Source organism: Schistocerca piceifrons, chromosome 4 (genome assembly GCF_021461385.2).
Source record: "Schistocerca piceifrons isolate TAMUIC-IGC-003096 chromosome 4, iqSchPice1.1, whole genome shotgun sequence".
Lineage (NCBI taxonomy): Eukaryota > Metazoa > Arthropoda > Insecta > Orthoptera > Acrididae > Schistocerca > Schistocerca piceifrons.
Genome location: NC_060141.1, coordinates 634,576,637 through 634,590,220, shown reverse-complemented (window position 1 = coordinate 634,590,220; position 13,584 = coordinate 634,576,637). Strand labels below are relative to the sequence as shown.

Sequence of the window (13,584 nt, the reverse complement as noted above, 5' to 3'; positions counted from 1 at the left end):
GATGTATAGATTCCTTTTGCGAGCCCGAACAGCTTTTTGCAATTGACAAAAGCTTAACAGTTCAGCTGAGCACGTCAATTGATGACTGGATTTCAGTTTGTTGACAGCGGGATAATGTTTTCAACATCAAACAACTTCCCAGAGCAGTCATTGTTCTGTGTGCTTGTTGGAATAGCATTATTGATCTGGAGGTATGCTCTGCAGCAGTATGACTGCTTGTGATGCTTGCAAGAACTCCCATCTGAGACTGCATTCTGTTAAAACAACAAACTTGAAGGTCTGTGTTCTGTCATTGACAGTTACACCTGCTGTACATGTTCCTGTCAGCTAGACATATCACCTGTTTGTGACCTTCAGTGAGTGGCTGGTATCCCTATACAGTGACATTGGAGAGCTGGGTCACATTCAGGAGTGACCATGTCCAGGGCACAGCGATGAGCTTGTCCTAAAAGTTAAATATAATCAACTGTGGTTGACTGGCATGAACAGAAATTTTGTGACAGTTGACATCTGGTGCTTTATTAGTTGTTGAAAACCCGCCTTTCCTCCAAATGTCTATTCTTCTGTGTGGGTATTATAATTGGCAGAAAAACTGGCAGTACCAGCATTGGTTGGGAGCTGGATGGTTGTGTGATGGCTGCAGCTTAAGTCAGAGTTGGCAGAGTCCATTATTCCTGACACATTTGACTGGTGTATTCAACATTCTATATGGTCAACATTCATGCCTCCTTACTTGTCCAGTTTTGGTTGCCATAAAATCCTGTATCTCTTGTCTCACTACCTGGTGTATGAGATGCAAGGTTGTGGTGATATTTCATAACTACTGTACGGACCACATTTGGGAATATGCCATACTTCTGGTCACTCTTTCCCTTGGATTTCCTTGATGTGCTGACCCCTCTTAATGAATTCCTTGTTTGTTGACATCCTTTACTAGAAAAGCTTGTTACGTATCTTATGTGACTGCTTTAAAGTTTGAGATTTTGTTGGCTTCTGTCATTTGGATTCACAGCTGGCACTTGCTCAAACTCTTTGTATGCAGCTCTTTGTCTCATCTCCATGATGTTGGGCCCTGTTCTTCTTCTAAGCAGACTTGCAGCTGCTTGTCACCATATGTTTTCTTCAGCTTTTAAACTGTTCATTGCATGCATTTATATAGGGCCTTTTGTCTAAGTGATGAAATCTTTAGTGTAATGATAGCACAACTACAATATATTTCACTTCCTGATAAACAGTAACAACTGATGCGTCCAGTAATATTTTTGCCAAAGATTTTTTGGCAGACTGTCTGCTCCTGAACGCTGCCTGCATCAGTTCTCTGGGGCCCAGCAGTGGCTGTGGAAGCGGTGCTGCGCATCCTTGCACTTTGTCGAAAATGTCAGCTACTACTGATCGCTTGTGAGTGTAAAATGTTTTACTGCTGTTGAGTGATGTTCCACAAAAAATATGTAAGATTTGGATTTAACAACCTATTGCACTGCAGGCAAATTTCTCGTTTTTATATATTATGAGTGTGTTACATTGCACTATAGTTCAATTCTTTTATATTGGCGGCTCCCGCATGCCCACCCAGACGCGGGAGATTGCTGTGTTGCCAGTTGCACACGACGCACGCGCCAAGAGAAGCAGCACCACAGTATAGCGTAGTTCGCAAGCTTACGTTTAGGGGAGAACGCGCAGTTCATGAAGTAATGCCACCACGGCCGCATTAAGCCTTTCGCTGGTACAGAGACGTGCTCCCTGCATTCCGCGCTGTGCGCGATTTTGTCACTGCACTGCTCGCCTGTGCAGACACACTTTTGTTGCAGTCGCGAAAGATGGAATATTTCTCAATATTACATACGACACCTATGTGGTACTTAAATTAAATGAGATATTGTTACACAGTAAATTTTATATGAAATTTAGGTATCTTGTCCACATTTCATTCTCAACATTGTGGCAACTAAAATCGACCATACGGAAAGTATACTCTATGGACATTTACCTCTGCAAACTCTTTCAAAATTTCGTGCAATGGTTTACTATATTTAATGCTGCACAATAACTGGGTTGAACATCGAAACAAAATTAAGTCATTTATGGGGGGAAGGTGTCAGTTAAGATGATGTGTAAAACTCTAATTTTTGGGCCAAATAGTTTTTGTGAAATCCAATGATAAGTGTGTCAAAGCAGTGAGAACACCATGTGTCTGCACAGGCGAGCATTGCAGTGATGACAAAATCGCGCACAGCGCGGAATGCGGGGAGCACGTGTCTGCAGCAGCGAAAGGGTTAATGAAGAGACAAAGCACTAGAAACTTCAAAAAATTGCATTCAAATGAATAAAATTCGTGAAGTAAGACACTTCGATATTGTTTTTAAATAAAGAAAATATTACGCACCACACAAGGTTTGAACTTTACACCTTTCGCTTACTAACCCAACGCCTTAACCGTTACGCTACCGCAACTCGTCATACAATGTAACACCACAAGGTATCTAACAGGTCATGCAAAATACTGACAAACACTGTTGGTATGATTATGAATTACTCACACTTCATCGAAGTACAATAGGAAATAAACAATTACCGCTGTTCTTTAAAAAGCGGTTCGTGAGATTGATACAAACACCTTTCCTTGCTATCGCCTGAATTGGAAGACTTATTGCTTGTTTGGTTTAATTAATTAATAGAACATGAAGCAGTTGGTATAAAGAATGCTTTTTCCAAACTTTCTATAAAAGAAAATCTGCTATCAAGACATTGCTTTTGTTCTATTACTTTATTTATGGCTGAACGTTTCTAAAACTGAAGACACTCGTCCGTGCTCTGCTCTGCAGTCGAGATCTGGCAACGTCGTTCTCTGTTCATTGGCTGACTGTGTTTTGTGACGTCAGATGCGCAGAACAAACCTAAACTCGGCCGCCAACATATATGACGCGCACTTTAATATGCAGGATAGGATTGTGGCTCAAAATGAATGTTATAGTTCATGAGTGAAAATGACAACATTACTGTGTTGTTTAACGTTATTCTTAATAGTTTGCATCTCGTTCTTTTTCCTTTTAGAAGCTATTCTTCTTGCAATTTTTACATCAGAAATTTGTATGTTTCGTCAAGCCACAGTCAGCAACTGTGGTGTAACGAGTTTTACTGTCATGGTTTCATTTCTTATGGTACGTGTGTGTGATAAACAGTGTGAATACCTTGCAGTACATGCAATCTAGCAATGCAGGTACTCTACACATTTTGAGGTCCACATGGATTCAAGGAGAACGTAATGCTGATTGGAAGTGATATTTAAGACATTCAGTTACATTTAAAGTAGTAAAACTGACAACTTTTGGAGCTGTCCAGAGGGCATAACATCTCTCATCTCGGAGGCAGGCTAGATCATGTCTCGGTCCATGTCTCTTCAGCATGCATTCTACCTTTCTAGAAGTTGCTCCACAGTATGGAAGGAATGCAGCTAACTTGACCTCTTCTGCAGCTTTATGAGGTGTATTTCAGCAACAATTTTATTAAGAGATCTAGGGTTATACATTTAGAAGTGCATGGGTACGTGCTTTGGACATTGAGCAAACATGTAGTCTTGATGCTTATAGGGACATGAGAGCGACAGTTTCAAATGTGGCACTGGACACTCATGCCACATAACAGGGCTCGGTCCCACAGGGGTATGGAGCTGCTAAGAGCTGCCCAATATGCCTCCCACATGTCACTTCAGCCCTCTCTGGGAAGTTCCAAATGCCATCGTTACATCTATATTGGCAGAACACTGTGCTAGCCACAGCAACCAGTGATTTTTAACTCGTGGTGGTGGTGGTGGTGGTGGTGGTGGTGGTGGTGGTGGTGGTGACAGCTATTGAAAGCTAGTGTTTTGTTCGATGTGACACGGCTTGTAAACTGAGAAGATTTCATTTAGACATGCCACCGCAAAAGACTCTGAGGACAAAAAGATTGTGTCCTATGTCTGTAATATCAGTGAGTTGCAATTGGAATTAGTAAACTTGTACAAAGACCCAGATGTAACACTTTGTTTGTATACCTATGAAGGAATGATCACATAGGCTCAGTTGCGAGTAAAGCAGTTGGTAGACTTCAGTTTATTGATAGAATACTGGGGAAATGCAGTTGGTCTACAAAGGCAATTGCTTACAAAACACTCGTGCGGCCCATTCTAGAATATTGTTATGTGTATGGGATCTGTACCAGATAGGACTAATTGGGTATTTTGAACATAGATAGGGCAGCACGAATACTGATAGCTTTGTTTGACTCATGCGAGTGTATCGTGGATGCTGAAGAAACTAAACTGACAGACTCCTGAAGATAAATGTAAAATATCCTGAGAAAGACTACATACAAAGTTTTAGGAACTGGCTTTGAATACTTTAGGAATATACTAGAATCGCCCTACATACCACTCCCATAGGGGTTGTGAGAATTAATTATAGTCCACACAGAGACAATTAAGCAGTCATTCTTTCTGTACTCCATTTGTGAATGAAATGGGGGAAAGGCCCAATAACTGGTGCAATGGGATGTATCCTCTGAAATGCACTTCAGTGGTTTTCAGTGTGTAGATGTGGATGTAGAGGTAGCCTGTTAAATTTCCAGAGACCGTAACTCCATGAAAACAAGTAACTATGTAAAAAGGTAAGATTTGTTGATATCCATTATTTGGATAGGAATAATGCCTGTGATATATGGAACATGAAATTAAGTAAGAATTGAAGAAAGAAGAAAAAAAACCACGATTATGCCCTGAAATGAAATGCTTTACACTCCAAATCAAACAGGTTTGCAGTTTATGTAATGTAAATTTTATGCCTGTGAAATGGAAAACAGTGTCTAAACTTAATTGTTAGTGTGGTTTATAGTGAAAATGTACTGAATGAACAAAACATGGCAAAAATCTAACAAGTGGTTTTAGGAGAAAAGTGGTATTTACAATGGAACAAGGATTAGCATACCTACTTAATCATCAATTAATAACAGAGAACTTGTTTTATCACTGAACTTCATAAACACTGCATGCCAGCTAATGTTAACTGTTCATCATTATCACTGAGGCCTGCAAGCCTTGGGTAAGCTGGCCATCATAAAGATAAATGGTTGGAATGTCAGAAAATGTGTACATATGTTCTCACAAAGGAATGTTTGTGGAAAGTTTTATGCAGCACACCATGAATTCCTCTCCTCTGCCAATCTTTTCACCTCAGAATAGCACTTGCAACTATGTCATCAATTATTTGCTGGATGTTTCCCAATCTGTCTTCCTCTGCAGCTCCCTCTAGTACTATGGAAGTTATTCCCTGATGTCTTAACAGATGTCCCATCATCCTGCACCTTCACCTTGTCAGTCTTTTACATATATTCCTTTCCTCGTTGGTTCTGTGGATAACCTTCTCATTCCTTACCTCATCAGTCACTTAATTTTTAGCATTATTCTGTAGCACCACATCTCAAATGGTTAGATTCTCTTCTCTTCTGTTCCGATTTTCCACTAGGCCATGTTTCACTACCATATAATGCTGTGCTCCAGACAGACAATCTCAGAAATTTCTTCCTCAAATTAAGGCCTATGTTTGATACAAGCAGAATTCTATTGGCCAGGAATGCCTTTTCTGCTAGTGGTAGTCTGCTTTTCACATTGTCCTTGCTTTGCCCATCGTGGGTTATTTTGCTGCCTAGGTAGCAGAATACCTTAACTTAGTCTACTTTGTGATGACCAATTCTGATGTTAAGTTTCTGACTGTTCTCATTTCTGCTACTTCTTATTTGTTGCTGCTCATTACTTTAGTCTTTCATTGATTTTGTTTCAATCCATATTCTGTACACATTAGAATGTACATACTTTTTAACACATCCTGTAATTCATCTTTGCTTTTACCGAGAGTAGCAATGTTATCAGTGAATCTTATTGATGATATCTTTACTAACTGAATTTTAATCTCACTCTTGAACCTTTCTTTTATTTCCCCATTGCTTCTTTGATGTACAGATGGAACAGTAAGGGCGATAGTCTACTTCCCTGTCTTACACCCTTATTAATCCAGGCACGTCATTCTTGGACATCGTCTCTTATTGTTCTCTCTTGATTCTTGTACATGTTGTATATTACCCATCATTCCCTGTAACTGATGCCTATTTTTCTCAGAATTTCAAACATCTTGCACCATTTTATATTGTCAAACACTTTTCCAGATCTTCAGACCCTATGAATGTACCTGGATTTTTCTTCAGTCTTGCTTTCATTATGAACTGCAATGTCGGAACTGGCTCTCTGGTGTCTTTACCTTTCCTAAAGCCAAACTGTCATCTAACACATCCTCAATTATCTTTTTCCTTCTTCTGTGTGTTATTCTTGTCAGCAACTTGGATGCACGAGCTGTTAAGCTGATTGTGTGGTATTTTCGCACTTGTCTGCTCTTGCAATCTCCAGAACTATGTGGATGATTCTCTGAAAGTTTGATGGTATATTGCCAGTCTCATACATTCTATTGTTGCCACTTCTTGCAGTGATTTTACGATAGAATGATATTACAATAGAATGTTATCTATCCCTTCTGCCTTATTCGATCTTAAGTCTTCCAAAGGTGTTTCTGAGACTGGATCCCCTATCAACTCCTGTTTCTTCTTTTGTCATGTCATCAGACAATTCCTCCTGTCCCTAAAGGCCTTAAACATACTACCTCCAGCTTTTCGCTCTCTCCTCCCCATTTAACAGTGGAATTCCCATAGCACTTTTGATGTTATCACTCTTGCTTTTAATTTCATCGAATGTTTTCTGGCTTTTCTGTATGCTGAGTCAGTCCTTCTGACAATTTTGTTTCAATTTTTTCATAATTTTCATGCAGCTATTTCACATTAGCTTCCCTGCACTACTTATTAGTTTAATTCCACCCCTGCATTTCCATGCACATTTTTTTACTTCATTCTTTTGTTGATCAACTGAAATATTTGTTATCCTTGGTTTCTTCAGCTGTATTTCTACTACTTATGTTTTTCTTTCCAACTTCTGTGATAGCCGTTTCTGGAGATATCCATTCCTCCTCAGCTGAACTGCCTAGTGAGCTATTCATTATTGCAGTATCTACAACCTCAAGAGAACTTGGTGTGTCTCTTCATTTCTTGGTGCTAGTCTCTTAAATGTCAACCTACTCTTAATCATTACTAAATTGTGATCTGACTGTATCTGCCCCAGGGTATACCTTAAATTCCAATATGTGATTTTGGAATCTCTGCTTGACCCTGATGTAATCTGGCTGGAATCTTCCCATATCTCCTGGCTTTATCAAACTATACCACCTCCTCTCTTGTCTCTTGAACAGAATATTTGCTATTACTAGCTGAAATTTATTGCAGAACTCAGTCTTTCTCCTCTCTCATTTCTACCACCAAGACTATATTCTCCCATAACCCCTTCTTGTAGATTAAAACTGAAGAAACTGCAAAAAGGTGGGAATTAAAGGAGATGGGACCTGGATAAACTGACTAAACCAGGGTTTGTACAGTGTTTCAGGGAGAGCATAAGGGAACAATTGACAGGAATGGGGGGAAAGAAATACAGAAGAAGAAGAATGGGTAGCTTTGAGGAATGAAAGTGAAGGCAGCAGAGAATCAAGTAGGTAAAAAGACGAGGGCTAGTAGAAATCCTTGGGTAACAGAAGAGATACTGAATTGAATTGATGAAAGGAGAAAATATAAAAATGCAGTAAGTGAAGCAGGCAAAAAGGAATACAAACATCTCAAAAATGAGATCGACAGGAAGTGCAAAATGTCTAAGCAGGGATGGCTAAGAGGACAAATATAAGGATGTAAAGGCTTATCTCAAGAGGGGTAAGATAGATACTGCCTATAGGAAAATTAAAGAGACCTTTGGAGAAAAGAGAACCACTTGTATGAATATTAAGAGCTCAGATGGAAACCCAGTTCTAAGCAAAGAAGGGAAAGCAGAAAGGTGGAAGGAGTATAGAGAGGGTCTATACAAGGGCAATGTACTTGAGGACAATATTGTGGAAATGGAAGAGGATGTAGATGAAGATGAAATGATACTGCGTGAAGAGTTTGACATAGCACTGAAAGACCTAAGTCGAAACAAGGCCCTGGGAGTAGACAACATTCCATTAGAACTACTGACAGCCTTGGGACAGCCAGTCCTGACAAAACTCTACCATCTGGTGAGCAAGATGTATGAGACAGGTGAAATTCCCTCAGACTTCAAGAAGAATATAGTAATTCCAATCCCAAAGAAAGCAGGTGTTGACAGATGTGAAAATTACCGAACTATCAGTTTAATAAGTCACAGCTGCAAAATAATAATGCGAATTCTTTACAGACGAATGGAAAAACTGGTAGAAGCCGACCTCGGGGAAGATCATTTTGGATTCCATAGAAATGTTGGAACACGTGAGGCAGTACTGACCCTACGACTTATCTTAGAAGAAAGATTAAGAAAAGGCAAACCTACGTCTCTAGCATTTGTAGACTTAGAGAAAGCTTTTGACAATGTTGACTGGAATACTCTCTTCGAATTCTGAAGGTGGCAGGGGTAAAATACAGGGAGCAAAAGGCTATTTACAATTTGTACAGAAACCAGATTGCAGTTATAAGAGTTGAGGGGAATGAAAGGGAAGCAGTGGTTGGGAAGGGAGTGAGACAGGGTTTTAGCCTATCCCCAATTTTATTCAATCTGTATATTGAGCGAGCAGTGAAGGAGACAAAAGAAAAATTCAGAGTAGGCATTAAAATCCATGGAGAAGAAATAAAAACTTTGAGGTTCGCCGATGACATTGTAATTCTGTCAGAGACAGCAAAGGACTTGGAAGAGAAGTTAAAACGGAATGGACAGTGTATTGAAAGGAGGGTATAAGATGAGCATCAACAAAAGCAAAACGAGGATAATAGAATGTAGTCAAATTAAGTCGGGTGATGCTGAGGGAATTAGATTAGGAACTGAGACACTTAAAGTAGTAAAGGAGTTTTGCTATTTGGGGAGCAAAATAACTGATGATGGTCGAATTAGAGAGGATATAAAATGTAGACTGGCAATGGCAAGGAAAGCGTTTCTGAAGAAGAGAAATTTGTTAACATCGAGTATAGATTCAAGTGTCAGGAAGTCGTTTCTGAAAGTATTTGTATGGAGTGTAGCCATGTATGCAAGTGAAACATGGACAATAAATAGTTTGGACAAGAAGAGAATAGAAGCTTTCGAAATGTGGTGCTACAGAAGGATGCTAAAGATTAGATGGTTGTGGCACAACTTGACTAGAAGGAGGGATCAGTCAGTAGGACATGTTCTGAGGCATAAAGGGATCACCAATTTAGTACTGGAGGGCAGCGTGGATGGTAAAAATCATAGAGGGAGACCAAGAGATGAATACACTAAGCAGATTCAGAAGGATGTAGGCTGCAGTAGGTACTGGGAGATGAAGCAGCTTGCACAGGATAGAGTAGCATGGAGAGCTGCATCAAACCAGTCTCAGGACTGAAGGCAACAACAACAACAACAACAACAACCCCCCCCCCCCCTTCTTCCACACCTTCCCTTACAATTGCATTCCAATCCCTCATGAGTATTAGATTTTCACCTTCATTTACATAATTGATTATATGTTCAACCTCCTCATATATTTTCTCTCTCCTTTCATTGGTTGTTTGTTCTTTTTCTTGTGGTCACCTCCCTCTTGGCAGTCCCCTCCCAGAGATCTGAATGGGGGACTAGTGCGGAATCTTTTGCCAATGGAGAGCTAGTCATGATTACACACTGATGAAGTGGATGAAAATCCTTATGGGCCATTTCTAGTAAGATTGACAATGGTAACAGTGATGGAGGTGATTTGTTAAATTTCTGGGCATTGGTGAATATTGCATGACAGGTAAAGTTATGTCTAAAGATACTGTAAATTTCTAGGAAAATAATTCCTGTTCATATATCACATTGTGCCCTGCTCATCATTGTTGATGCCACCTCCCTTTACTTTAATATCCTGATGCCAATGGTCTTCCCACTATTGAGCACAACCTTTCCCAATGCCTGACAGATCCGAAACCTACAACCTCCTTCCTAGTTGCCATGATCAATTATATCATCACTCAAAATTACTTCTGCTGTGAAGGCATCATCTACAAACATAGCTGGGGTACAGCAGTGGGCATCTGTGTGGCACCATCCTTTGCCAACCTATTCATGGACAATCTAGAGGAATCCTTTCCAACAACTTAATTTCCAAACCCCTCACTTAGTTAAGATTCATTGATGAAATCTTCGTGATCTAGATTGAGGGTGAGGGCACCCTATCCACATTCCTCCAGAACATCAACACCTTCTCCCCCATTTTCACTTCACATGGTCCTCGTCAACCCAGCAAGCCACTTTCCTTGATGTTGACCTCCACCTCAAAGATAGCTACTTCAGTATCTCTGACCATATCAAACCTACCAACTGCCACTTTGACAGCTGTCTTCCATTCCATTTCAAGAATCCCTTCCATACATACAGCCTTGCCACCTATGGCTATCACATCTGTAGTGACGAGCAGTCCCTCTTGAAATATACCAAGAGTCTCAATGAGGCCTCCACAGACTGTAATTACGCTCCCAACCTTGCACAGAAACACACATCCTGTGCCTTATCTCTCTAGTCATCCCAACATCCCAAAGTCCCACAGAGGAACATTCCCCTCGTGACTCGGTACCACCCAGTACTGGAGCAACTGTATCATGTTCTCCACCAGGGTTTTGACTGTATCTCGGTGTGCCCTGACATAAGGAATGTCCTACCCACTAACCTTCCAACCCCTCCCATAGTGGTATTCTGCTATCCACCAACCCTGTGTAATATCCTCATCCATCCCTACACAACCCCTGCTCCCAATCCCTTTCCACATGGCTTATATTCCTTTAATAGACCTAGATGCAAGACCTATCCTATACATCCTCCCGCCACCACATACGCCAGTCGGGTCACAAGCATCACCTATCCGATCAGATGCAGGACTACCTGTGAAACCAGTCGTGATGTACAAGCTAAGTTTCTAGCAGTGTGCTGTATTCTACATGGACATGACAACCAATAAGTTGTCTGTCCACGCGAATGACCAGTGACAAACTCTGGCCAAGAAACAGCTGGACCACCTGTTGCTGAGCACACTGCCCAACATAAGGTTCTTCATTTTAATGGCTGCTTCACAACCTGTGCCTTCTGGATCCTTCCTACCACCAGCTTTTCTGAATTTTGCAGGTGGGAACTCTCCCTCCAGTGTATACTATGTTCCCATAACCCTCCTGGCCTCAGTCTTAGTCATTGTCCTAAACCCACCTATCCCCTTTCCTGTTCCTACACCAGCACTAAACAACCTTCTGTTCCACCAGCATACCAACAGTCTTTTACTTCTCTTGTTTCCTGCTCCCCCCCCCCCCACCCCCTCCATCCCCCCCCCCTCCATCCTCCCCCACCCCCCACCCCACCCTCTAACATCCTGACTGCACTTAGCTGCCCTACCCTCTCTCCACCTTTCCATGCATGCTCCCACAAGGAGCACTTTACTGTCCATCACCCCTATCCTGTTATCCCTCCCCCGCCCCACCCCAGTGCCCTTCTTATCCCCACCACCCAGATTGCTTCTCCCACAATGTGCTGCTGCTCACACTCTGTCCTTGGCAACTCGTGGCTGAAAGCTTACTTGCTGGACATTTTTGCTGTGCCTACCTGTGACTCAGCATCTCTGCTACATGGTGAGTAGCAGTCTATCCTTTTTGTAATACTGTCATTATTCCATCCTGGATTTTCCATTGTTTGGCGATGCCTGATCTGTCATTTATTGCTTTGCTTCCTACCTTCTTCCTCCACTACATTAAGCCACTATGTAAGATTTATACTTTCTCCAGTACTCCAGCTGTACACTTTTTTCATTCCTCTCTTCTACTGTCTGTTTTCTTTCTGGTGTTTCTGGGATTTTGTTCTGCTGGAAAACGTCCGCACCTCCTAATTTTGTTTCTATAGTTTGTTCCATCTTCAATTTCTTACTTATTTTTATGTTAATTTCTTCTAAATATTTTTCCTAAGGCAGTTGGGGTTGCTGTTTCATTTTTCAAAATGAGGTAAAATTTTGTCAGTCTGCTAGGACCTATACTTTGGAAGGCTCGTAGAACATTAGCTGTCTTTTGTAATTTAGTCTCGATGCTTTATTCTATATGATTCAGTACTTCTTCAGTGTTTCTACTTTTCTTTGGTTTCCCAGTATCTTCCTCGCAAGATGTCTTGTTTTTTTTGTGAGTAATTGATATTCTTTTATTGCTCATAAAAATGTGTGTTTCTGATAGTTAAACTTCCTAGGTGAGTTATTGTCTTGTAACCATGAATTTTCACAGTCATAGATATTTTGATTATAAATGCCTTTTATTAATTGAAATGTTAAGTTCAGATTTGCACATTTATTTCATGGGTAGGCATTCTAATATTCTATAATTAGATGATGAATGGATTCACTACCTGTAAAGGAACTTTTGAACATTATCAATCCCTTTATGGCTGTCAACAAATTTTATTTTAGCTGTTGCAGTTTTTGCTAGTTCTAATTATGAAGCATATAAAATAGATGAAAAAATCTCATTCTGAAACCGTAAGCGAACTACAAGGTGACAATTCCAATCATTTGAAGCACGCACATGAATAACCAGTGAAAATAATGTAATGCTTGAATTTCTCCACACATACTGCTTCCTTGATTGCTGGATTTGTACTAATGTCATCCATAGTGGCCAGTACTGACTAAGCCTGGAGGAGTCTGACTGCTTCTAACTATGGCAATATTTTTAATCATTTCAATTTTTTTTTCCAGCCTGTCAGAAAAATGTGAAAAACACCACAAAGAGGAAACCAGTTGAAGTCAGACAGACAACAGCAAGTAGATTGCGCATGGAAAAAGCTAATCCTTTACTTACCATTGGGAAATGTACAGGATTAACTTCAACATTTAAAGTTAAAACTCCTGCCTCATCACTGGTGAGAAGCACAAATATTACAAGGAAACCATTCACAGCAACTACAGCAGCAGCACCAAAACAATTGTTTAAGGTTCCAAGATGCAATGAAAAGAAAATTAACAATGAAAATAAATATACTGGGCCAGTACAGCAGAAGAGTTCTGTACTGACTGTGAAAAAAACTCCCAGTACATTTACACCAGTTAATCGAATAAAAAATGTTAATGCCAATGTAAGTGGTGTCTCAAAGCTTCCCCCGTCAACACAGAAGAATAGACCACAGCTCTCTGCAAGTGCCAGACAGAAAAATGTTCCTACAACAAATCAGCGTGCAGGACTGAGGCGCTCATCATCAGCCACAACATTTCATTCACATGTCGGTTCCATGCAGCTAAAGAGTGTGAGAAGCCCTTCAGTTCCAGACATATCAAGAGTATCTAAAATTGGCCACTCTTCAGGTGAGTCTTGGAAACTATCTTGGTTCCTTAAATTTAAGAGGTATAAAATTACCCAGAACTGGCTGCCCTATCTATGTGATAATAAAAAACAGTTATCTACATATTGTTAATCTAAAATTGCTTTTGTTCCATAAGACAAATTTTGGGACAT

General features: G+C 40.4%; 1 protein-coding gene across 1 annotated transcript in view; it reads left to right on the top strand.

The window, feature by feature from the left end:
* LOC124794930 overlaps positions 1-13,584 on the top strand; it is a 101,989-nt gene that overhangs the window by 34,728 nt on the left and 53,677 nt on the right. The window contains exon 5 of the mRNA XM_047258638.1: positions 12,831-13,433. Coding sequence (XP_047114594.1) covers positions 12,831-13,433 — 603 coding nt within the window. The remainder of the gene's footprint in view (positions 1-12,830; positions 13,434-13,584) is intronic.